Source organism: Phaenicophaeus curvirostris, unplaced genomic scaffold (genome assembly GCF_032191515.1).
Source record: "Phaenicophaeus curvirostris isolate KB17595 unplaced genomic scaffold, BPBGC_Pcur_1.0 scaffold_122, whole genome shotgun sequence".
Lineage (NCBI taxonomy): Eukaryota > Metazoa > Chordata > Aves > Cuculiformes > Cuculidae > Phaenicophaeus > Phaenicophaeus curvirostris.
In genome coordinates this window covers 21,967-42,496 of record NW_027206743.1, presented here as the reverse complement: position 1 = coordinate 42,496, position 20,530 = coordinate 21,967, and the positions used below count along the sequence as shown (strand labels likewise).

Genomic DNA, 20,530 nt, shown 5'->3' with positions numbered 1-20,530 from the left:
AAAAGTGTGAAAAAAATGCAAAAGTGTGGAAATTAAAGGAATAAACGTGGGAAGAAAAGGAGTAAATGTGGAGAAGAAAGGAGTAAATGGGGGAAGACAAGGGAAAATAGGTAAAAAAGAGGGAAGAAAAGGAAAATATGGGGAAGAATGGGGAAGGAATATGGAAAAGGTAGGAAGAGGGAAAAAATGTGGGGAAAAAACAAGGAAAGATGTGGGAAAAAAAGGAAAAATGTGGAAAATCTAGGGGAAAAAAGGAAAAGTGTGGAAAAACTATAGGAAAAAAAGAAAACTATGGCAAAATTCCCACCTCCCCATTTTTGGGGAGCTGGGGGGCAATTTTTTTGTGGTTTTTGGGTTTTTTTGTTTTCTGTCGTGGGGCTCGATGCCTGCAACCCCCCCCCCCCGCGTCCGTTTTTAGAATAAAGGAAAGAAATTGAGGAGTCTGCGAGCATCGAGGGGGGATTGGGGGCGTTTAGGAGGGATTTGAGGGGAATTTGGGGCAGTTTAGTAAGGATTTGGGGGGGGTTAGTTGGGATTTGGGGGGGGTTAGTTGAGATTTGGGGATATTTAGGGATTTCAGGAGGCGTTTGAGGGCGGTTTGGAGGGATTTGGGGTCAGTTTAGGGCATTTTGGAGCAGCTGAGGGGAGATTTTCGGGCTCGTTGAGGGGATTTGGGGCAATTTAAGCCTTTTAGGGGCAGTTCAGTGGTTTACGGGGAAGGATTTGGGGCGGTTTGGAGGCATTTCGGTAAATTAGGAGGATTTGGGGACTTAGGGTGCATTTTTGGGGGCGTTTTAGATCGTTTCGGGTGGTTTGTGGGGGTTTTTAGGTGATTTTGCGGTGCTTTAGGTGGGTTTTGGGGGCGTTTTAAAGCCCGGGGGGGAGTCATCCCCGTTGCCACGGCAACCGCGCCGCCATCTTGGCGCGGCCCGCACTGAGATGGCGGCCGCAGCTCGAGGGGGTCCCCGCTCCCCCCTTCCTCCGCCCCCCCCTTTTCCTCGTCGTCCGTTCCACACCCCCCCCTCCCCCCCCGGTTCCGTTTCGCTCCGTTCCCGGCGCTGAAAGCGGGCGCCGCCATTTTGGGGCGGCAGCCGCCATCTTGAGCGCGGTGAAGCCCTAGCGGCCGCCGCCATGTTGGGTGCGGGCGGCGCCATCTTGGGGGCCGGCGGGAAACGCAGCGCGCGACGCCGGGAAAAGCGCGGGAGAAGCCGAGGTGGGCGCCGCCATCTCGGATGAGGGCAATTCCCCCCCCCCCGCCATTAATGACCCCTCATTAATGGCACCGGTTAATTACCCCCGGTTATTACTCCTATATACTTACCGCGATTTATCACTCCGTTTATTACACTGTAATTAATTACACCCCAATTAATCAGCCATTCATATTTACCTTTTGTTAATCAACCCAATTAATTATTCCATTATTTTTAATTAATTAAATTCCATTATTTTAATGGAATTAATTAATTAATTAATTAAAATTAATTAATTAATTAAATTAATTAAATTAAATTAAATTAATTTAAATTAAATTAAATTTAAATTAATTAAATTAATTAAATTTAAATTAAATTAAATTAATTAAAACAAATTAATTAATTCCATTATTTTAATTAATTAATTACCCTCTTGTTTACCCCAATAAATCACCAATTCGTACATTATCCCTAATTAATTCCCCCTTAAGGACCTCTAATTATCCACTCGTTAATTACCCCTTTTTAACGACCCCCTTAAGTACCCCCTAGTTAAATTATTTTGACTAATTACCCCTGTAATTTCCCCCTCATTAATTCTCCCTTGTTAATTACCCCCTCTATAATTACCCTTTGCACCCCCACACTAATTACCCTACTATTTAACCCATTTACCCCACACTAATTATCCTCGTTTCCCCCCTAGTTACCTCCACATTTTAATTACCCCATTAATTACTCCCCATGTAATTACCCGACTATAATTACCCCGATTAATTACCCCCACACTAATTATTCCATTAATTCTGCACTAATTACCTCATTAATTCCCCCACTCCAGTTGCCCTGTTAATTACCCCCACGCTAATCATCCCATTCATTCCCCCATTAATCACCCCCACAGGCCAATCACCCTATTAATTAACCCCATTATCTACCCCCACACTCTAATTAGTTACCCCACACACTAATTACCCCGTTATTACCCCATCAATTCCCCCCATGCTCTACTTCCCCCATCAATTCTATGACTCTAATTCCCCCCACACACTAATTACCTCATTAATTACTCCACTCCCGCTCCACTCCCGCTCTAATTACCCCATTAATTACCCCATTAATTACCCCCAACTCAGCCTAAGCTGGTGCTGGGGGGGCCTTTATTGTCCATGGGGTGTGGGGGGCAATTATGGGGTGGGGGGGGCACTTATGGGGTGTGAGGGGGGCACTTATGGGGTGGGGGGGCACTTATGAGGTGTGTGGGGGGCACTTATGGGGTGTGAGGGGGGCACTTATGGGGTGGGGGGGCACTTATGAGGTGTGTGTGGGGCACTTATGGGGCGGGGGGGGGCACTTATGGGGCAGGGGGTGCCCCTAAACTAGGGGGCGCCCCACATCTTCACCCCCCCCAAAGTTATGGGGCAGCTTCCCCCCCCAAAACACGTGAACCCCGGAGCCAGAACCCAAAATCCCGAGCTGGGGGGCTGCCCCCCTCACTTGTGGGGCTGCCCCCCAACTTGTGGGGCTCAGAGGAGGGCGCAGAAGAACTTCTTCTCGCGGAAGGGGTTCTCGGAGGTGGGGACGGGCGTGAGCAGGGGGTCCTCGCAGGCGTGGGCCTCGCAGTAGGTCAGCAGCTCCGCCGCCGCCTTCGACACCTGTGGGGCAGCCCCCCAAGTGTGGGGCACGGCCTCGAGTTGGAAGAGGCACCCCCAACCCCCCCCAAGTTTGATGACACCTTCCAGAAGTAGGCAGAGCCCTTAGTTGTGGGGCAGAACCTTGAGTCGTGGGGCAGAGCTTTGAGTTAGGGGGCAGAGCCTTGAGTTAGGGGGCAGAGCTCTGAGTTAGGGGGCAGAGCCTTGAGTTAGGGGGCAGGACCTTGAGTTAGGGGGCAGAGCCCTGAGTTAGAGGGCAGAGCTTTGAGTTAGGGGGCAGGACCTTGAGTTAGGGGGCAGAGCCTTGAGTTAGGGGGCAGAGCCTTGAGTTAGGGGGCAGAGCCTTGAGTTAGGGGGCAGGACCTTGAGTTAGGGGGCAGAGCTTTGAGTTAGGGGGCAGAGCCTTGAGTTAGGGGGCAGGACCTTGAGTTAGGGGGCAGAGCTTTGAGTTAGGGGGCAGAGCTTTGAGTTAGGGGGCAGGACCTTGAGTTAGGGGGCAGAGCCTTGAGTTAGGGGGCAGGACCTTGAGTTAGGGGGCAGAGCTTTGAGTTAGGGGGCAGAGCTTTGAGTTAGGGGGCAGAGCCTTGAGTTAGGGGGCAGGACCTTGAGTTAGGGGGCAGAGCTTTGAGTTAGGGGGCAGAGCTTTGAGTTAGGGGGCAGAGCCTTGAGTTAGGGGGCAGGACCTTGAGTTAGGGGAGTTACGGATTGACCCCCCCAGGCGCTTCTCCCCCACCCCGAGCTATGGGGCTGCCCCCCAAGTGCTCCCCCTCGCTGTGGGGCAGCCCCACACCTTGATGCGGCACAGACTGGCCTCGATCTTGAGCTGCTCCACCATCTTGCGCGCCTGCCCGATGCTCATGGTGCTGTTGACGGGGGTCTCGCCCTTCATGGGGGGCTGGGGGGGGGGGTCCAAGCAAAAACTTGGGGTCCCTCTGCCCCCCAACTGCCCCCCAACTGCCCCCCCCCAGCCCCTCACCCCCCCCGCCCCCATCTACCCCCACACCCTCTCTTTTTGCCCCTTCTCCCCCCTTTTTACCCCATTTTCACCCCCATTTTGCCCCATCTCCCCTTTTTACCCCATTTTCATCCCCTTTTTGCCCCATCTCCCCCTTTTTACCCCATTTTCATCCCCTTTTTGCCCCATCTCCCCTCCTTTTTCCCCTCGTCTTTCCATGTCCCCCCCTTTTTGCCCCATCACCTCCTTTTTTGCCCCATCTCCCCTTTTTTGCCTCATCTCCCCATTTTACCCCCTTTTTTGCCCTATCTCCCCCATTTTACCCGCCCTCTACCCCTCCCATTTACCCCATCTCCCTCATTTTACCCCATCTCCCTCTTTTACCCCATCTCCCCCTTTACCCCTTCCCCCTTTCTTTGCCCCATCTCCCTCCATTTACCCCCCTTTTTAAGCCATCTCCCACTTTTTTTGCCCCATCTCCCCCATTTGCCCCCTTTTTGCCCCATCTCCCCATATTTACCCCCATCTCCCCTCATTTTTACCCTCATCTCCCCCTTTTTACCCCCCCTTTTTTACCCCCCTCTCCCCCCCTTTTCACCCCTTTTTTTCCCCATCTCCCCCCTTTTTTTCCCTCTCCTCCCCCATTTTTGCCCCATCTCCCCCATTTTACCCCCCTTTTTGCCCCCTCCCCCCCATTTTACCCCCATCTCCCCTCATTCCCCCCCCCCTCCCCGTTTTTACCCCCTCACCGTATCCGGCTGCTCGGAGCCGGCTCTCCTCGGGCCGAACCACCGCGATTTGGGGGGGGGGGGGGAGTTTTGGGGGGGGGGCTCCTGTCAAAACTGGGTATATGGGGCGGGGGGCCGCTTAGCCCCTCCCCTTCCCCCTCCCCCACACGGCGATGGATGCGACCCCCTTGGGGTGGGGCAATGGGCGTGGCCTGGGCGTGGCTAATTATATACCCACCCCCCCCGTTCCCTAATGGATCCGCCCCCCCATTGCTTCCTATGGGCTCGCGGTTGCCATGGCGGCGGCCGCAGTGGGCGTGGCCTGAGGGCCGCAGTGGGCGGGGCTCCGTGTTGCTATGGGGACGGGGCGGGGCCCCGGATGGGGCCGCAGTGGGCGTGGCTTCGCGTGTGGGCGGGGGCAGCGTCCCCCTCCTCGCTTCCTATTGGTTGCTCGTTGCTATGGGGAAAGGGGGCGGGGCCACAACCCGGAAGCGGCGAGGCGGGGGGCGGGGCCGGAGCGGGCGCGGCGGAGCGGGAGGAGCGGCGGCAGCGGGACGGTACGAGACCCCCGGGACCCCCGACCCCTAGATCCGTGGGGCAGGGCTGGGGGTCATCCGGGCGCCCCATAGCTCCGTGGGGCCGGGTTTGGGGGTTGTGGGGCGCCCCATAGCTCCGTGGGGCCGGGTTTGGGGGTTGCGGGGTGCCCCATAGCTCCGTGGGGGCGGGTTTGGGGGTTGTGGGGTGTCCCCTAGATCCGTGGGGCCAGGTTTGGGGGTTGCGGGGCGCCCCATAGCTCCGTGGGTCCGGGTTTGGGGGTTCTGTGACGCCCCATAGCTCCGTGGGGGCGGGTTGGGGGTTGCGGGGCGCCCCATAGCTCCGTGGGGCCAGGTTTGGGGGTCGTGGGGCGCCCCATAGCTCCGTGGGGCCGGGTTTGGGGGTTGCGGGACGCCCCATAGCTCCGTAGGGGCGGGTTGGGGGGTTGCGGGGCGCCCCATAGCTCCGTAGGGGCGGGTTTGGGGGTTGCGGGGTGCCCCATAGCTCCGTGGGGCCGGGTTGGGGGGTTGCGGGGCGCCCCATAGCTCCGTAGGGGCGGGTTGGGGGGTTGCGGGGCGCCCCATAGCTCCGTGGGGGCGGGTTTGGGGGTTGTGGGGTGTCCCCTAGATCCGTGGGGCCAGGTTTGGGGGTTGCGGGGCGCCCCATAGCTCCGTGGGGCCGGGTTTGGGGGTTGCGGGGCACCCCATAGCTCCGTGGGGCCGGGTTTGGGGGTTGCGGGGCGCCCAATAGCTCCGTGGGGGCGGGTTTGGGGGTTGTGGGGTGTCCCCTAGATCCGTGGGGCCAGGTTTGGGGGTTGCGGGGCGCCCCATAGCTCCGTGGGGCCGGGTTTGGGGGTTGTGGGGTGCTCCATAGCTCCGTGGGGGCAGGTTTGGGGATTGTGGGGCGCCCCATAGCTCCGTAGTGGCGGGTTGGGGGGGTTGCGGGGCGCCCCATAGCTCCGTGGGGGCGGGTTTGGGGGTTGTGGGGTGTCCCCTAGATCCGTGGGGCCAGGTTTGGGGGTTGCGGGGCGCCCCATAGCTCCGTGGGGCCGGGTTTGGGGGTTGCAGGGCGCCCCACGTGACCCCGGCCCCACGTGACCCCGCAGGCGGATGCAGGCCCCGCCCCCGTTGCCATGGCTGCGGCGGGGGGCGTGGCTGGCGCGGCGCGCGGCGCTGGGGGCGGGGCTGGCGGCGGGGGCGGCGCTGCTGGCGCTCTGGGCCGCCGCCCTCCTCTACGCCGCCTTCCACTGCGCCTACGTGCCCGCCAGCGCCCTCTGGAGGCCGCTGCGCATGCGCTTCCGGTAGGTCCGGGGAGGGTGGAGGAGGGCGGGAAGGGGGGGGGTGGGGGCGTGGCTATGCAAATGAAGGAAAGAGCGGGAAGGGAGGGGCGTGGTTATGCAAATGAGGAGAAAAGGGCGGGAAGGGATGGGGGGATGGGGTTATGGGAATATGGCGGCTGAAGGGAAAGGGCGGGAAGGGACATCAGGGTGGTTACATCAGTCATAGAATCATGGAATCACCAGGTTGGGAGAGACCCAGCGGGTCACGGAGTCCGACCGGCCCCATCAACCACCGACCCACGGCCTCCAGCGCCTCGTCTACTCCATTCTCAAACCCCCCCAGGGCTGGGGACTCGGCCCCCTCCCTGTCCCAGCGCCCCAGGGCCCTTTCCGTGCAATATTCCATCCTGCTGTCCATCCTGACCCTCCCCTGGTGGAGCTCGAGGCCGTTCCCTCTCGTGGCGGCCCCTGGGTTGAGGAGCAGAGCCCAGCTCCCTCCTCTCCACGAGCTCCTCGCAGGGAAAGAGCCACGAGGCCTCCCCTCAGGCTCCTCTTCTCCAGGAGAAACCCCCCCAGGGCCCTCGGGCTCCTTCTCCAGCCCCTTCCCCAGCTCCGGGCTCTTCTCCGGCCTCGCTCCAGAGCCTCAACATCCTCCTTGGGGAGAACCCACCCCGCGATCCGAGGGTCGGTCTCACCAGAGGGAGAAGAACCTCCCTGGCTCCTGTCCCACCAACCCTCCCAGGTCCTTCTCCTCCAGCCCGGCTTCTCCTGCTCTGGAGCTGCTTGGGGTTGTTGAGCCCCTCATTGCTCTCTCCAACTCCCTGCGAGGAGGTTGTGGAGAGCAGGGAGCTGGGCTCTTCTCCCAGAGGACAGGGGACAAGAAGGAACGGCCTCAAGCTCCACCAGGGACATTCAGGCTGGACATCAGGAAAAAATATTTCACTGGAACAAGGTTTCAAGGGAGGGGGTTGAGTCCCCTTTTCTGGAGGGGTTTAAGGGACGGGTGGACGAGGTGCTGAGGGGACTTAGGTCAGTGATTGGTGGGAATAGTTGGACTCGATGATCCAATGCGTCTTTTCCAACCTGCTGATTCTCTGGTTTTATGACCCGTTAACTCCTTCCCCCCCAGCACCGACTGTGACCCCCCCGGCCCCGAGATCTGCTCCTTCCCCACCGCCAACGTGTCCCTGCTGGGGCCCAACCGGGAGAAGGTGACGGGGGGGGTGTGACCCATGGATCTGGGGGTGCTGAGGCTGCCTCCCCGCGGTTCTCGGGCTCCAGCTATGGGGCTGCCCCTCAGGTTCTGCTCCCAGCCTGTCACTGAGCTGGATTTGGGGTGATTGGGGCTGGACTTGAGAGATTTTGGGCTTGATTTGAGGGGTTTGGGGCTGGATTTAGGGGGTCTGGGCTCAATTTGAGAGGTTTGGGGCTGGATTTGAGGTTTTGGGGCTGGATTTAGGGGTTTTGGGGCTGGATTTAGGGGGTCTGGGCTCAATTTGAGAGGTTTGGGGCTGGATTTGAGAGGTTTGGAGTTGGATTTGAGAGGTTTGGGGTTGGATTTGAGAGGTTTGGGGTTAGATTTGAGAGGTTTGGGGTTGGATTTGAGGGTTTGGAGCTGCATTTGGAGGTTTTGAGGCTGGATTTGGAGGTTTTGAGGCTGGATTTGAGAGATTTGGGGCTCGATTTGAGGTTTTGGAGCTGGATTTGAGTGGTTTGGGACTGGATTTAGGGGGTTTGGGGCTGGATTTAGGGGGTCTGGGCTCAATTTGAGAGGTTTGGGGCTGGATTTGAGAAGTTTGGGGCTCGATTTGAGGTTTTGGAGCTGGATTTAGGAGGTTTGGGGCTGGATTTAGGAGGTTTGGGGCTGGATTTGAGGGGTTTGGGGCTGGATTTAGGGGGTTTTGGAGCTGGATTTAGGGCATCTGGGCCTGGATTTGAGAGGTTGGGGCTGGCTTCAGGGGGTTGGGGCCTGGATTTGAGAGGGTTGGGGCCTGGATTTGAGGGTTTGGGGTTGGGGCTGCCCCCTAGATCCATAGATCTGCCCCCCAGGTGCTGTTCCCGGGGCAGATTTACCGCCTGGTGCTGGAGCTGGAGGTGCCGGAGTCACCTGTAAACCGAGCGCTGGGGATGTTCATGGTCTCCATCACCATTTACGACGCCGACGGGCGCCCCTTGACCTCGGCCGCTCGCTCGGTTTGTGCCTGGAGGAAAAAAGCTGAATTTTAGAAGGATTTCAAGCGATTTTGGGGTCATTCGTGAGGTTTTTTTAACCCCTTTCAGGCCATGCTCCATTACCGCTCCCGCCTGCTCCGCACCCTCGACACCGTGGCCTTCGCCGCCCTCTTCCTCACCGGCTTCGCCGAGCAGAAGCAGACGCTGGAGATCGAGCTCAGCGCTGCCTTCCGGGAGGATCCGGTGATTGGGGGGGGAGAAAATCCAATCTGGGGGGGATTTGGAGGAAATTTTGGGAGATTTGAGGAAATTTTGAGGGGTTTGGGAGAAACTTTGGGGGATTTGGAATCATTTTGGAAGGATTTTGGGGGGATTTAGGGATATTTTGAGGGGTTTGGAAGAAATTTGGGGGGGATATGGAGAAATTGTGAGAGTTTCGGAGGAAATTTTGCGGGATTTGGAATAATTTTGGGGAAATTTTGAGAGATTTGTAAGAATTTTGAGGAATTTGCAGGAATTTGGACAGATTTGGGGGTTTGGGGCTTCTTTGTGTTATTTGAGCGGTGAGAAGTTGGGTTTTTTGGTGGGGTTTGGGTTTTTTGGGGTGAGTTTTAAGGATTCTGGTGGGTTTTTGGGGGGAGTTGCAGGGATTTTGGTGTTTTTTAGGGCTTTTTTGGTAGGAGTTTCAAAGATTTTGATTTTTTTTAATATTCTTTTTGCATTTTTAGGCGATTTGGGGGAGATTGGGGATTATTGGGTGGGTTTGACCTTTTTTTTGCAGAGGATTTTGTTGTTTTTGAGACGATTTTGTAGTTTTGGGAGGATTTTGTTGTTTTTTGGTCTTTTTGTCTGTTTTTCAGGGGTGTTTTTTACATTTTTTTGGGGGTTGGTTTTTTTTGGGGGGGTTCAGGTGTTTTTTGGGGGGTTCGGAGTATTTTTTGGAGGGTTTTGATGTTTTTTTTTGCCTCTGCCCCCCAAGTTCGCTCCGGCCGTGGGGGCTGAAGTGAGGATTGAGAGTCGCCGCCTGCAGCTCTACGGGGCCCGACTGCGGCTCCACGCTCACTTCTCGGGGCTCAGGTACCTCTGCCCCACAGAGTGACCCACAGCGACCCACAGAGTGACCCACAGCATCACTCTGATGCCACAGCCCCCTCCCTGCCCCATAGCCCCCTCCCCAGCCCCCTAACCTGTCCGTGCCCCGCAGGTACCTGCTGTTCCACTTCCCGCTGACGTCGGCCGTGCTGGGAATCGCCGGCAACTTCGCCTTCCTGGTGCTGCTGCTGGGGGCGGGGGCGCTGCAGTGGGGGAGGGGCAGGGCCCGCCCCCCTCCCCTCCCCCCACAGGTCAGACTCCCCCCCTTTGCCCCTCCCCCACCCCATTTGCCCCTCCCCCACTCCATTAGTCCCTCCCCCACTCATTATTTGTCCCTCCCCCACCTCCATTGGCCCCTACCTACCCCTATTTACCCCCTCTATTTGCCCCTCCCCACCCTTATTTGCCCCTCCCCACCCTTATCTGCCCCTCCCCACCCCCTTATCTGCCCCTCCCCACCCCAGGAGCAGCGCAGTGAGGGGCCAGGACCCCCCCAGGAGGGGGAGGGGCAGGGTGAGTGGGGGAGGGGCTAAATGGGGTGGGGGAGGGGTTAATGGGATGGGGAGGGCTTAAAGGGGGAGGGGCCAGAGGGGTGAAATGGGAGGGGGAGGGGCTGAACGGGGGTTTTGGGGGGTGGGGGAGGGGTTTATGGGGTGGGGAGGGGTGAAATGGGAGGGGGAGGGGCTGAATGGGGGGTTGGAGGGGTGGGGGTTAAAGGGGGAGGGGCTAATGGGGTGGGGGAGGGGCAAATATGGGGTGGGGGAGGGTCAGTTTTGTTCCCCTCCCCCGCAGCCGCCATCGCCCCCGAGTCCATTGGCCGCGTGGAGCCGAGCGGAGGTGAGGGGGGACCCCAAACTCCTCCGACCCCCCCAAAATGGGGGGTTGGGGGGTGCTGGGGGGACACCCCATTGTTTTTTTGGGGGTTGGGGGGGCCTTGAATTTTGTTTTGGGGGGGAGGGTTTTGGGGTCCTGGGCTGGGGGGTGTCCCCCATTCTGGGCTCGGTGCTGCCCCCCCACAGATCCTGACCCCCTCCCGGAAGAGGAAGAAGGGGAGGAAGAAGAAGAGGAAGAGCCCTCGCTTTCCCCCCTCCCTTCCCCCACCCGGGGACGGAAATAAACGCTCCTCCCCCCCCCCAGTCCCCGCCCCCTTCTCAGATTTCGAAGGTGCTTTGGGATCGTCTGGGGGGGTTTATTGGGGGGAGGGGGGCTCCTTGCGCTTCTGCTTCCCGACTGGATCCACCAGCACGACGGCTCCCCAGGCCCCGACACCTGAGGGGGGGGGGAGAATGAGAGGGGGGCTCCTGTTGCCATGGCGACGGCTCCTGCATCACCATGTTGCCATGGCAACCCCGCTTCCCCCCCCCAGCATCCCTATGTTTCTATTTGCCCCCCACCCCAGCATCCCCGTTGCCATGGAGACCCCCCTCCTCCTCTCCCCCCCCTCCCTCCTCCTCTCCCCCCCCTCCCTCCTCCTCTCCCCCCCTCCCTCCTCCTCTCCCCCCTCCCTCCTCCTCTCCCCCCTCCCTCCTCCTCTCCCCCCTCCCTCCTCCTCTCCCCCCCCTCCCTCCTCCTCTCCCCCCCCTCCCTCCTCCTCTCCCCCCCCTCCCTCCTCCTCTCCCCCCCCTCCCTCCTCCTCTCCCCCCCCTCCCTCCTCCTCTCCCCCCCCTCCCTCCTCCTCTCCCCCCCCTCCCTCCTCCTCTCCCCCCCCTCCCTCCTCCTCTCCCCCCCCTCCCTCCTCCTCTCCCCCCCCTCCCTCCTCCTCTCCCCCCCCCTCCCTCCTCCTCTCCCCCCCCCCCGTTGCCATGGAGACCCCCCCCCTCCTCTTCACTCCCCCGTTGCCGTGGGGACCCCTCCCGTTGCCATGGTGACGCTCACTGATGGCCAGGGTGATCTGGGCGATGGCCGCCATGTCCGGCGGGATCCCGGCCCGCATGCTCCGCCGCGGCCCCCGGTAGAGCCAGAGCGCGGTGGCCACGAGCCCCGCGCCGCACAGGAGGCGGCAGCTCCAGCAGCCCCCGAACAGCGGCCGCGGAGCCACCGGAGCCGCCACCGGCGCCTCCTCCGCGCCGCCCGCCATCGCCCGCCCGGAAGCGCGACCGCCGAGCGCCTCCGGCCGGAAACAGCGGCCGCGAGGACGGGCTTCCGGCCGCGGCGCAACCGCGAAACGCGTCCGAGTAGGGAGCGTCGCCCCGTGAAGGCGCGGTCCCCGGGCAAAGCGTTCCGGCAGGGGGCGGTGCCCGCGCCTAACTGTTCCCCCGGCAACCGGTGCTTCGCCTAACGGGTCTGGGTGAAACCCGTGCCCGAGACTAATGGTTCCGGATGCAAGCGTTCCCGGCGTTCAGAGGGGAACCGGTGCCCCCACTTAAGGGTTCCGGGTGCAACCGTTCCCTGCATTCAGAGGGTAACTGGTGCCCCCACTTAAGGGTTCCGCCTGTGTCTGTGTTTAATGGGCCCAGGTGCAATTGTGCATCACATTTAAGGGTTCCCAGGTGAAACCAGCGCCACCACTTAATGGTTCCGGGTACAACCATTCCTCACCTTCCAGCTGGACCCGGTGCTCACTTTTAGTGGCTCCGGGTGCAACCGCTTCCCCGGGTTTTTGGTCCCAGACCCAACCCGTGGCCACAAACACCTCCTGGCTTCACACTTTCAAGGCCCAAGAGGGACCCGCCCTGAAGAAAAAGCACAACAGAAGCCCATGCGCAACCGGTGTCACTGTTTAATAGTTCCAGGCGCAACCCGTGTCCGCATTGATGGTTCCGGAGCCAACAGGAGCCGCCGCTAATGGTTTCAGGTCCAGTTAATCCAGTCCTGATGGTTCCAGGTCCAATTAATCCCAGTCCTGATGGTTCCGGCTCCAATTAACCCTTGTGTTTACAATCCTAGTCCCGGTTCCGGGACTCGCGGGGTCATTTCCGCCACGGCACCGGCCGCCGCGCCACGTTCTCGTCGGTCTCGGCCGCCTCGCGCAGCGCCGCCACGATCAGCTCGTTGTGGAGCCGCCGCTGAGCCAGCAGCTCCGAGGTCACCTCCGGCAGCGCCTGCGGGGGGCACAGCGGCCCGGTCGCCACCCCCAGCCCCAAACTGGGACCAGTTCAACCCCTAGGGCCGATCCCAGCACCCCCCCCGGTCCCGGGTTCCGCTTCCAGGCCCCATCCCAGTTCAACCCCCTGCTCCTGATACTGGTCCCAGTTCTCCCCTTGGGGTTGGTCCCGGCTCCCCCAGTCCCGGGTTCCGCTTCCAGCCCCCTCCCAGTTGTCCCAGTTCAACCCCCTGCTCATGGTACAGGTCCCAGCTCTTCTCAGTTGCCCCAGCTCCCATTCTCTCTCTCCCAGTTCCCCCAGCTCAACCCCCAGCTCCTGATACTGGTCCCAATTCTCCCCTTGCGGTCGGTCCCAGCTCCCCCAGTCCCGGCTTCGGCTTCCAGCCCCCTCCCAGTTATCCCAGTTCAATCTCGTGCTCTTGATACTGGTCCCCTCCCCCCATATTCTCCCCCCCCCATTTAACCCTCCGAGTCCCCCATATTCTCCCCCCCCCCCCCCCCAATTCCCGGTCCCAGCCCCCCATATTCCCCCCCAACCCCCTATTCCCGGTCCCAGCCCCCCATATTCCTCCCCCGCACCTTCAGGGCCTCCTGGCGCCCCGGTTCCCCGGCTCCCACCGCCGCCCACAGCCCCAGCCCGGCCCCCACCGGCACCGCCGCCCTCGCTACCGCCAGCGCCCAGCGCCGAGCCGCCATGACACCTCCGGGGCCGCTCCGGCCCCTCATCCAACCACAGAGACGCGGGGCCTCCGGCCTTATCTACCCGCCCCCTAACCATAGAGACGCTGGGCCTCCGGCCTTGTCTACCCGCCCCCAACCATAGAGATGGGGCCTCCGGGCCTATCTACCCGCCCCCAACCATAGAGATGGGCCCTCCGGGCTTGTCTGCCCGCCCCTAGCTACCATAGAGATGAGCTCTCTAGTTTTAGCTCTTCACCCCCCCACTTTTCACGTTTATTTTCCCTCTTTATTCCATTTTTATGCGTTTATTCCTCCAGTTTTGCTCGCAGCTCCCTAGCTTTTTGCTTTATTTACACGTTTTCTCAGTTTGAGGCCAACTTTTAGGCCATTTTCCCTCGATTTATCTCTTATCCAACAGGTTTTTACCCAAATTTGCTTCTTTATCTCCCAGTTTTGCCCTTAACTCTTCATTTTATTCAAACTTTTACTTTTACCCTTTTACTTTGATCCCAGTTTCTTCTTTATTCTCCTGTTTCCCCCTACGGCCCCTCGGTTGCTAGAGGCGGGGCCCGTCGCTAGACCCGTTGCTGGGGGGCCGCTCTGCTCTGCCTCTCGCTCGCACTTCCGGTCTCTCGGCGGACTTCCGCTTCCTACGTGGCGCTGGCGCCGCGGTGACGTCATCACGCACGGGGCCGCGTCCCGGCAGCGGCGGCTCCGAACGAACCGGTACCGGGGGCTTGGGGGGGGGGGCAGGGGAGCCGGTGTCCCGGGAACCGAGGGGGGAAGGGGGCGCTGTAGAGGGTCCCAGTTGGATCTGGGGGGGCTCCCGGTTGGATTATGGGGGATTTGGGGGGTCCCGGTTCGATTTGGAGGGGGATTTAGGGGACCCCGGTTGGATTGGGGGGGTCTCGGTTGGATTATGGAGGTTTGGGGGGTCCCGGTTAGATTTGGAGGGGGATTTAGGGGATCCTGGTTGGGTCTGGGGGGGTCCCGGTTGGATTATGGGGGGTTTGGGGGGTCCCGGTTGGATTTGGAGGGGGCTTTGGGGGGTCCCAGTTGTATTAGGAGGAGTCCTGATTGGATTTGGAGGAGGGTTTGAGGGGTCCCGATTGAATTAGGGGGAGTTTGGGGGTCCTGGTTGGTTTGGGGGGGGTCCCAATTGGATTTGGAGGGGGCTTGGGGGGTCCTGGTTGGATTAGGGGGGGTCCTGGTTGGATTTGGAGGAGGGTTTGGGGGGGATCCAGTTGGATTGGGGAGATTTTGAGGGGTCCCGGTTGGATTAGAGAGACTTGGGGGGGCCCTAATTGGATTCGGGGGGTCGGTTTGGGGGTCCCTCTCACCTCTGACCCCCCCTTTACCCCCCCCCAGCCCAGGCCATGTGCCCCGATGCGCCGTAGGCAGCGGGAACCGGGCGTTCAGCGGGAGCCGCTGCCTCCCCCTTGCCCCCCCCCCCCCGCTGCCCCCCACTTTTTTGACCCCCGTTCCCCCCCCTCGCCCCCCGTCGCCGCCCTCCGAGCCCCCCCGAGCCCCCCCCATGGCCTCGTCCTGCCGCGACCGCACCCCCGAGTTCTTATCCGCCTGCCGCTCGCTGCAGGGGGGGCAGGTGAGAGGGGGCAAAGTGGGGGGGTCTGGGGGCAAAGTGGGGGGGTCTGGGGGCAAAATGGGGGGGTCTGTGGGAAAAACAGGCGGTCTGAGGCGTTCTCTGTTCTTAAATTCCTCCCCGTAACCCAAAATCCTCTTCTTTATCCCCAAAATGAGTAAGGGGGGGGTTAAAAAAGAACTTTAGTTCTTCTTTTTTCCTCTTAAAATGGTTGGGGGGGGCAAAGGGGGGGGTTGGGGGGGTCGGGGGCCTCCCCAGCCCTTAAATTCTCCCCCATAACCCAAAATCCTTTTTTTTATTTGCGAAATGAGATTAAGGAGGAGCTTTAGCGCTTTTTTATTCCTCTTAAATAGATAGGGGGGGGGTCTTGGGCCACCCCTATCTCTCAAATCTCCTCCTACAGCCCCAAAATGGGGAGGAGGGGGCGCTGAGGGGGAAGTTGGGGGGCTGGGGTGGGGGGGAAGGGGATCTCCCTCAAATCTCACCCCCTGCCCCCCCTCTTTTTTATTCCAGGGGGGGGCTGCGGGGGGGCGAGTGGCCGCAGGAGTCGGGAGGCAGCGCAGCGAGTTCAGCCTCATGGCCGGGTAAGGGGGGTGAAGGGGGCAGATTTGGGGTCCTGGGGGGGGATTTTTGGGGTGGGGGGGCAAATTTGGGGTCCCGGGGGGGATTTTTGGGGTGGGGGAGCAAATTTGGGGTCCCCAGTGACGACACAAGGGAAGGAAAAGGAATTCGAGGGGGTCCCTGTGGTTTTGGGAGGGATTTGGGGGGCCTAGGGGGGGGTTGGGGTGCCGGGGAGGGGAGGGACCCCGCTTCCAAGTTTTTTTCATTTATTTTAAGTGGCTCGGTTTTTTTTTTATTCACAGGCGGATCGGGAAGGATCTCAGCAACACCTTTGCCAAACTTGAAAAGCTGACGATTTGTGAGTTTAAGAGTTATAAAAACAGGGAGGGGGGGCAGAAAAGGGGGTGCCCTGACCCCCCATTTCCTATTTCTTGCCCCGCCATTTTATTTTTCCGCAGTGGCCAAGCGGAAATCCTTGTTTGACGATAAAGCCTTGGAGATCGAGGAGCTCACCTACATCATCCGACAGGTTTTTAGAGGGGGGGGGGGTGGTTTTAGGGTTTTGGGGGGGTGGGGGGCGCTCCTGACCCCCCTTTTTTAATCCCTGCAGGATATCGGAAGCCTCAACAAGCAAATCGCGGAGCTGCAAGAGGTGGTGAAGGCGAGGGGGGGCCGGGGGGGTCGCCACGGCCAGAGCCATTCCAACACCGTCGTGGTTTCTTTGCAGGTGAAGGGGGGGTGGGGGGCAAAAAAAGGGGGTGTTGGAGGGGCAGGAGGGGGGATATGGGGGTGCCCAGAGCGCCCCCCAGCCCCACCTCACCCCCCCCATCTCGATCGCCCCCCCTCAGTCCAAGCTGGCGGCCATGTCCAATGACTTCAAGTCGGTGCTGGAGGTGCGGACGGAGGTGAGGACGGAGACCCCTTCCCCCCCTTTTGCCTCCCGTTTCCCCCCTTTTGCCTCCCGTTTCCCCCCTTTTCCCTCCCGTTTCCCCCCTTTTCCCTCCCGTTTCCCCCCTTTTCCCTCCCCTTCCCCCCCTTTTTTACCCTTTCTCCCCCCTTTTTTACCCTTTCTCCCCCCTTTTTTACCCTTTCTCCCCATTTTTTACCTTTTTCCCCATTTTTTTATTTGAGTTCTCCTTTTTTTACCCCGTTTTCTATTTTTTTCATTTTTCTTTTCTTTTCCCTCCATTTTTCCTCTCTTTTTCCATTTCCCCCCCTTTTTCCCCTCCTTTTTCTCCCCTTTCTTACTTTTTGATCATTTTTCTGCTTTTTTGCTGTAATTTAATCCTTTTCTTTTCACTTTTGAGCTTTTTTTTCCCCGTTTTTTTCCTCTTTCCATATTTCTAATGGTTTCTGTTCCATTTTTCTGCCATTTTACCCAGTTTGCCTCAATTTCCCTTCACTTTCTGACCCTTTTCCTTCCCTTTTCTCCCTTTTTCTCCTTTCTGATTGTTCTTCACTCTTCTTTCTGCCTTTTCGCCATATTTTTCTCCTTTTCTCTTCACTTTCAGACCTTTTTTGCTCAATTTTTCTCCACTTTCCTCATTTCTGACGCTTCTCCCTCCATTTTTCTGCCTTTTTACCTTGTTTGTCTCCTTTTTTCTTTAATTTTCAGCCATTTTCCTTCCCTTTTTCTCCTCTTTTCTCATTTCTGATGGTTCTTTCTCCATTTTTCTGCCTTTTTGCCGTATTTTTTTTCATTTTCCCTTCACTTTCAGCTATTTTTCCCTTCATTTTCCCCCTTTTTCTCCTTTTTGATGGTTCTTCCCCCACTTTTACCCCCTTTTTCTCTTTCTCCTTTTCACTTTCCCGCTTTTTCTCTTCTTTATGACCCTTTTTCCTTTTCCTTTTGTTTCTTTTTCCTTTCTCTCCTCTTTCTGACCCCATTTTCCCCTTTTTTTCCCCCAGAACCTGAGGCAGCAGCGCAGCCGCCGCGAGCACTTTTCCCGCAGCCCCGGCCCCGCTGCCGCCCTTGGTGAGGAGGGGATTTTGAGGAGAGATTCAGGGATTTTTGAGGCAAATATTGTGATTTTTGAGGCGAATGTTGTGATATTTGAGGCGAATATTGTGGGTTTTGAGGCGAATGCTGTGATGTTTGAGGCGAATGCTGTGATGTTTGAGGCGAATGTTGTGATTTTTGAGATGAATGTTGTGATTTTGGGGCAAATACTGTGGGTTTTGAGATGAATGTTGTGATTTTGAGGCAAATACTGTGGCTTTTGAGGCAAATATTGTGGGGTTTGAGGCAAATATTGTGATTTTTGAGGCAAATACTGTGATGTTTGAAGCAAATATTGTGATTTTTGAGGCAAATATTGTGATTTTGAGGCGAATGTTGTGATTTTTGAGACGAATACTGTGATTTTTGAGGTAAATGTGGGTTTTGAGGCGAACGTTGTGATGTTTGAGGCGAATGTTGTGATGTTTGAGGCGAATATTCTGGGTTTTGAGGCGAATAATTTGGGTTTTGAGGCGAATAATTTGGGTTTTGAGGCGAATAATTTGGGTTTTGAGGCGAATATTCTGGGGTTTGAGGCGAATATTGTGGTTTTTGAGACAAATACTGTGATATTTGAGGCAAACATTGTGATTTTGGGGCGGATACTGTGGTTTTTGAAGCGGATACTGTGATTTTGAGGGGGATAGTGTGATTTTGAGGCAGACACTGTGCTTTTGAGGCAAATATTGTGATCTTTGGGGTAAACACTGATTTTTGGGGTCGCTGCTCTGGTTTTTAGGCGCGAACGCTGTGATTTTATGCGAATATTGGGATTTTTAGGCTGAACACTGATTTTTGGGGCAGATGCTTTGATTTGGGGGTGATTATTGCGATTTTGGAGTCCAACGCCCTGCTTTTGGGGGTTGAATATTGTGATTTTAGTGGACGCTCTCATTTTTGTTGTGAACGCTTTGATTTTTGGGTCGGAACGCTCTGATTTTGGGCTGAGTGCTGTGACCTTGGGGTCAATATTGTGATTTTGTGGGGTCAAATACCCTGGTTTTTGGGGTCGATACTGAGATTTTGGGGGACGCTCTCATTTTGGGTGCGAATCTTGTGATTTTGGGCGCGAATCTTGTGATTTTGGGCTTGAACGCCCTGCTTTTTGGGGTTGAATGTTGTGATTTTAGGGGACGCTCTCATTTTTGTCACCAACGCTTTGACTTTTGGGTCGGAAGGCTGTGATTTGGGGCTGAATGCTGTGATTTTGGGGTGTCCTCACCCCCTTCCCGCAGGCGGGCCCGCGGTTCTCCAGGACGACCCCCCGCGCTCCGGCTCTGTGGCCATCGACATGGATGCCCGGACGAGCCAGCAGCTCCAGCTGCTCGACGAGCAGGTTGGGATGGGACCGGGGACCCAAATCCCCCCCCCAAATATGACCCAGGAGGAACAAAGGGGGGACCCCAAAACCCTGCGGTGTTCCTGTAGGATTCCTACATCCAGAGCCGAGCGGACACCATGCAGAACATCGAGTCGACCATCGTGGAGCTGGGCTCCATCTTCCAGCAGCTGGCGCACATGGTCAAGGAGCAGGAGGAGACCATCCAGAGGTGCTGCCTCCGTCCTTCTGTCCGTTCCCTCCCTCCAGCCCGTCCGTCTGTCCCCTCCATCCATCCTCTCCGTCCCTTTGTTTGTCTCCTTCCTCCATCCTTTCGTCTCTCTGTTCTCTGTTTTTCTTCCATCCCTTTATTCTTCTGTCCCCCTCCGTGTCCGTCCCTCTGTCCTGTCTCCACCTTTGTCCCTCTGTCCGTCCCTCAGGATCGACGCCAGCGTGGAGGACGCTCACCTCAACGTGGAGGCGGCTCACGGCGAGATCCTCAAGTACTTCCAGTCGGTCACGTCCAACCGGTGGCTCATGGTCAAGATCTTCCTCGTCCTCCTCCTCTTCTTCATTGTCTTCGTCGTCTTCTTCGCCTGAGGACGGACACACGGACTCCGGCCGCCCTGGACGGACGGACGCCGGCCTGGGGGAACCTCAAATTCTCCCCTTGGGGGGACCGGCGGCTTCTGCCGAGCCTGACGTTAACGGTGGGAGCCGGGAATGCTGCCGGAGCCCCTCGAATCATGGACCTATGGGGGGGGCGGGCAGCACCCTGGGACCTGTTTTGGGGGGGGTTGGACCCATTTTGGGGGGTCTTGGGGACCCTTTGGGCCGGGTTGGGACCCTTTTGGGGGGTTTGGACCCCAGTAAAGCTGCGGGAACTCCTCCAGCAGGACCTTGGAACCATTTACTGGAGAGTTTGGAACCTTTTTGGGGGGTTTGGACCCTTTTGGGGGTTTTGGATCCCAGTAAAGCTGCAGGAACCCCCCCAACAGGGCTTTGGAACCATTTACTGGAGAGTTTGGAACCTTTTCAGGGGGTTTTGGACCCTTTTGGGGGTTTTGGATCCAAGTGAAGCTGCAGGAACCCCCCCCAACAGGGCTTTGGAACCATTTACTGGAGAGTTTGGAGCCTTTTTTGGGGAGTTGGACCCTTTTGGGGGTTTTGGATCCAAGTGAAGCTGCAGGAACCCCCCGCAACAGGGCTTTGGAACCATTTACTGGAGAGTTTGGAACCTTTTTGGGGGGCGTTTGAACCCTTTTGGGGGTTTTGGATCCCAGTAAAGCTGCAGGAACCCCCCCAACAGGGCTGTGGAACCATTTACTGGAGAGTTTGGAGCCTTTTTGGAGGGGGTTGGGACCCTTTTAGGGGGTTTGGATCCAAGTGAAGCTGCAGGAACCCCCCCAGCGGGACTTTGGAACCAGTTACTGGGGAGTTTTGAGCCTTTTCAGGGGGTTTTGGACCCTTTTGGGGGTTTTGGATCCCAGTAAAGCTGCAGGAACCCCCCAAACAAGGCTTTGGAACCAGTTACTAGGGGTGTTTGGACCCTTTTGGGGGGTTTTGGACCCCAGTAAATCTTCAAGACCCCCCAGTGGAGCTTTGGAACCCTTTATTAGGGCGGGTTGGACCCATCTTGGGGGGGTTTTAGGGGGGTTTGGTGGGGTGGGGGGGAGTCACAAACCCTCATTAAAATCTCTCTTCTATCTTTGCGGGGTAT

The 20,530-nt window shown here is 58.0% G+C and overlaps 5 protein-coding genes across 7 annotated transcripts; 2 read left to right on the top strand and 3 right to left on the bottom strand.

The window, feature by feature from the left end:
* Nucleotides 1–2,384: 2,384 nt before the first annotated feature.
* Nucleotides 2,385–4,598, bottom strand: GNG3 (G protein subunit gamma 3). Its single transcript, XM_069882342.1, has 3 exons — nt 4,553–4,598; nt 3,639–3,743; nt 2,385–2,851 (listed from the first exon to the last, which is right to left on the bottom strand). Exons 2-3 carry the CDS (start codon nt 3,735–3,737, stop codon nt 2,723–2,725), a joined length of 228 nt encoding a protein of 75 aa, XP_069738443.1. The 5' UTR covers nt 3,738–3,743; nt 4,553–4,598; the 3' UTR covers nt 2,385–2,722.
* Nucleotides 4,599–5,035: 437 nt separating this feature from the next.
* Nucleotides 5,036–10,747, top strand: BSCL2 (BSCL2 lipid droplet biogenesis associated, seipin). Of its 3 annotated transcripts, XM_069882336.1 has the most exons (10): nt 5,036–5,088; nt 6,171–6,365; nt 7,474–7,555; nt 8,394–8,537; nt 8,625–8,759; nt 9,496–9,597; nt 9,725–9,859; nt 10,073–10,121; nt 10,401–10,445; nt 10,628–10,747. In XM_069882336.1, exons 2-10 carry the CDS (start codon nt 6,175–6,177, stop codon nt 10,723–10,725), a joined length of 981 nt encoding a protein of 326 aa, XP_069738437.1. In that variant the 5' UTR covers nt 5,036–5,088; nt 6,171–6,174; the 3' UTR covers nt 10,726–10,747. The 3 variants fall into 3 exon arrangements, with proteins under 3 accessions (XP_069738437.1, XP_069738439.1, XP_069738438.1); XM_069882338.1 differs by lacking the exon at nt 8,394–8,537; XM_069882337.1 differs by lacking the exon at nt 10,401–10,445.
* A 29-nt stretch (nt 10,748–10,776) lies between these two features.
* DMAC1 (distal membrane arm assembly component 1) lies at nt 10,777–11,719 on the bottom strand. Its single transcript, XM_069882384.1, has 2 exons — nt 11,484–11,719; nt 10,777–10,877 (listed from the first exon to the last, which is right to left on the bottom strand). Exons 1-2 carry the CDS (start codon nt 11,683–11,685, stop codon nt 10,798–10,800), a joined length of 282 nt encoding a protein of 93 aa, XP_069738485.1. The 5' UTR covers nt 11,686–11,719; the 3' UTR covers nt 10,777–10,797.
* Nucleotides 11,720–12,303: 584 nt separating this feature from the next.
* UQCC3 (ubiquinol-cytochrome c reductase complex assembly factor 3) lies at nt 12,304–13,362 on the bottom strand. Its single transcript, XM_069882369.1, has 2 exons — nt 13,231–13,362; nt 12,304–12,649 (listed from the first exon to the last, which is right to left on the bottom strand). The coding sequence occupies exons 1-2, from the start codon at nt 13,345–13,347 to the stop codon at nt 12,518–12,520; spliced, it is 249 nt and encodes an 82-aa protein (XP_069738470.1). The 5' UTR covers nt 13,348–13,362; the 3' UTR covers nt 12,304–12,517.
* Nucleotides 13,363–13,517: 155 nt separating this feature from the next.
* Nucleotides 13,518–19,587, top strand: STX5 (syntaxin 5). The gene is made up of 12 exons (XM_069882353.1): nt 13,518–13,530; nt 13,893–14,058; nt 14,701–14,935; nt 15,446–15,516; nt 15,796–15,851; nt 15,952–16,022; nt 16,104–16,220; nt 16,342–16,398; nt 17,402–17,468; nt 18,728–18,828; nt 18,921–19,042; nt 19,251–19,587. Exons 1-12 carry the CDS (start codon nt 13,518–13,520, stop codon nt 19,408–19,410), a joined length of 1,236 nt encoding a protein of 411 aa, XP_069738454.1. The 3' UTR covers nt 19,411–19,587.
* Nucleotides 19,588–20,530: the final 943 nt, after the last annotated feature.

Excerpts from the sequence above, each read along its gene's own strand:
- GNG3 (XM_069882342.1), bottom strand. The coding sequence starts at position 3,737 with ATGAAGGGCGAGACCCCCGTCAACAGCACCATGAGCATCGGGCAGGCG. Across the intron at positions 2,852-3,638 it reads CCAGTCTGTGCCGCATCAAG|GTGTCGAAGGCGGCGGCGGA; the intron begins GTGTGGGGCTGC and ends GCTGCCCCACAG.
- DMAC1 (XM_069882384.1), bottom strand. The coding sequence starts at position 11,685 with ATGGCGGGCGGCGCGGAGGAGGCGCCGGTGGCGGCTCCGGTGGCTCCG. Across the intron at positions 10,878-11,483 it reads CCAGATCACCCTGGCCATCA|GTGTCGGGGCCTGGGGAGCC; the intron begins GTGAGCGTCACC and ends CCCCCCCCTCAG.
- STX5 (XM_069882353.1), top strand. Across the intron at positions 15,852-15,951 it reads ACTTGAAAAGCTGACGATTT|TGGCCAAGCGGAAATCCTTG; the intron begins GTGAGTTTAAGA and ends ATTTTTCCGCAG. Across the intron at positions 19,043-19,250 it reads CAGGAGGAGACCATCCAGAG|GATCGACGCCAGCGTGGAGG; the intron begins GTGCTGCCTCCG and ends TCCGTCCCTCAG.
- UQCC3 (XM_069882369.1), bottom strand. The coding sequence starts at position 13,347 with ATGGCGGCTCGGCGCTGGGCGCTGGCGGTAGCGAGGGCGGCGGTGCCG. Across the intron at positions 12,650-13,230 it reads GGCGCCAGGAGGCCCTGAAG|GCGCTGCCGGAGGTGACCTC; the intron begins GTGCGGGGGAGG and ends TGCCCCCCGCAG.
- BSCL2 (XM_069882336.1), top strand. The coding sequence starts at position 6,175 with ATGCAGGCCCCGCCCCCGTTGCCATGGCTGCGGCGGGGGGCGTGGCTG. Across the intron at positions 9,598-9,724 it reads ACTTCTCGGGGCTCAGGTAC|CTGCTGTTCCACTTCCCGCT; the intron begins CTCTGCCCCACA and ends CCCCGCAGGTAC. Across the intron at positions 10,446-10,627 it reads CCGCGTGGAGCCGAGCGGAG|ATCCTGACCCCCTCCCGGAA; the intron begins GTGAGGGGGGAC and ends GCCCCCCCACAG.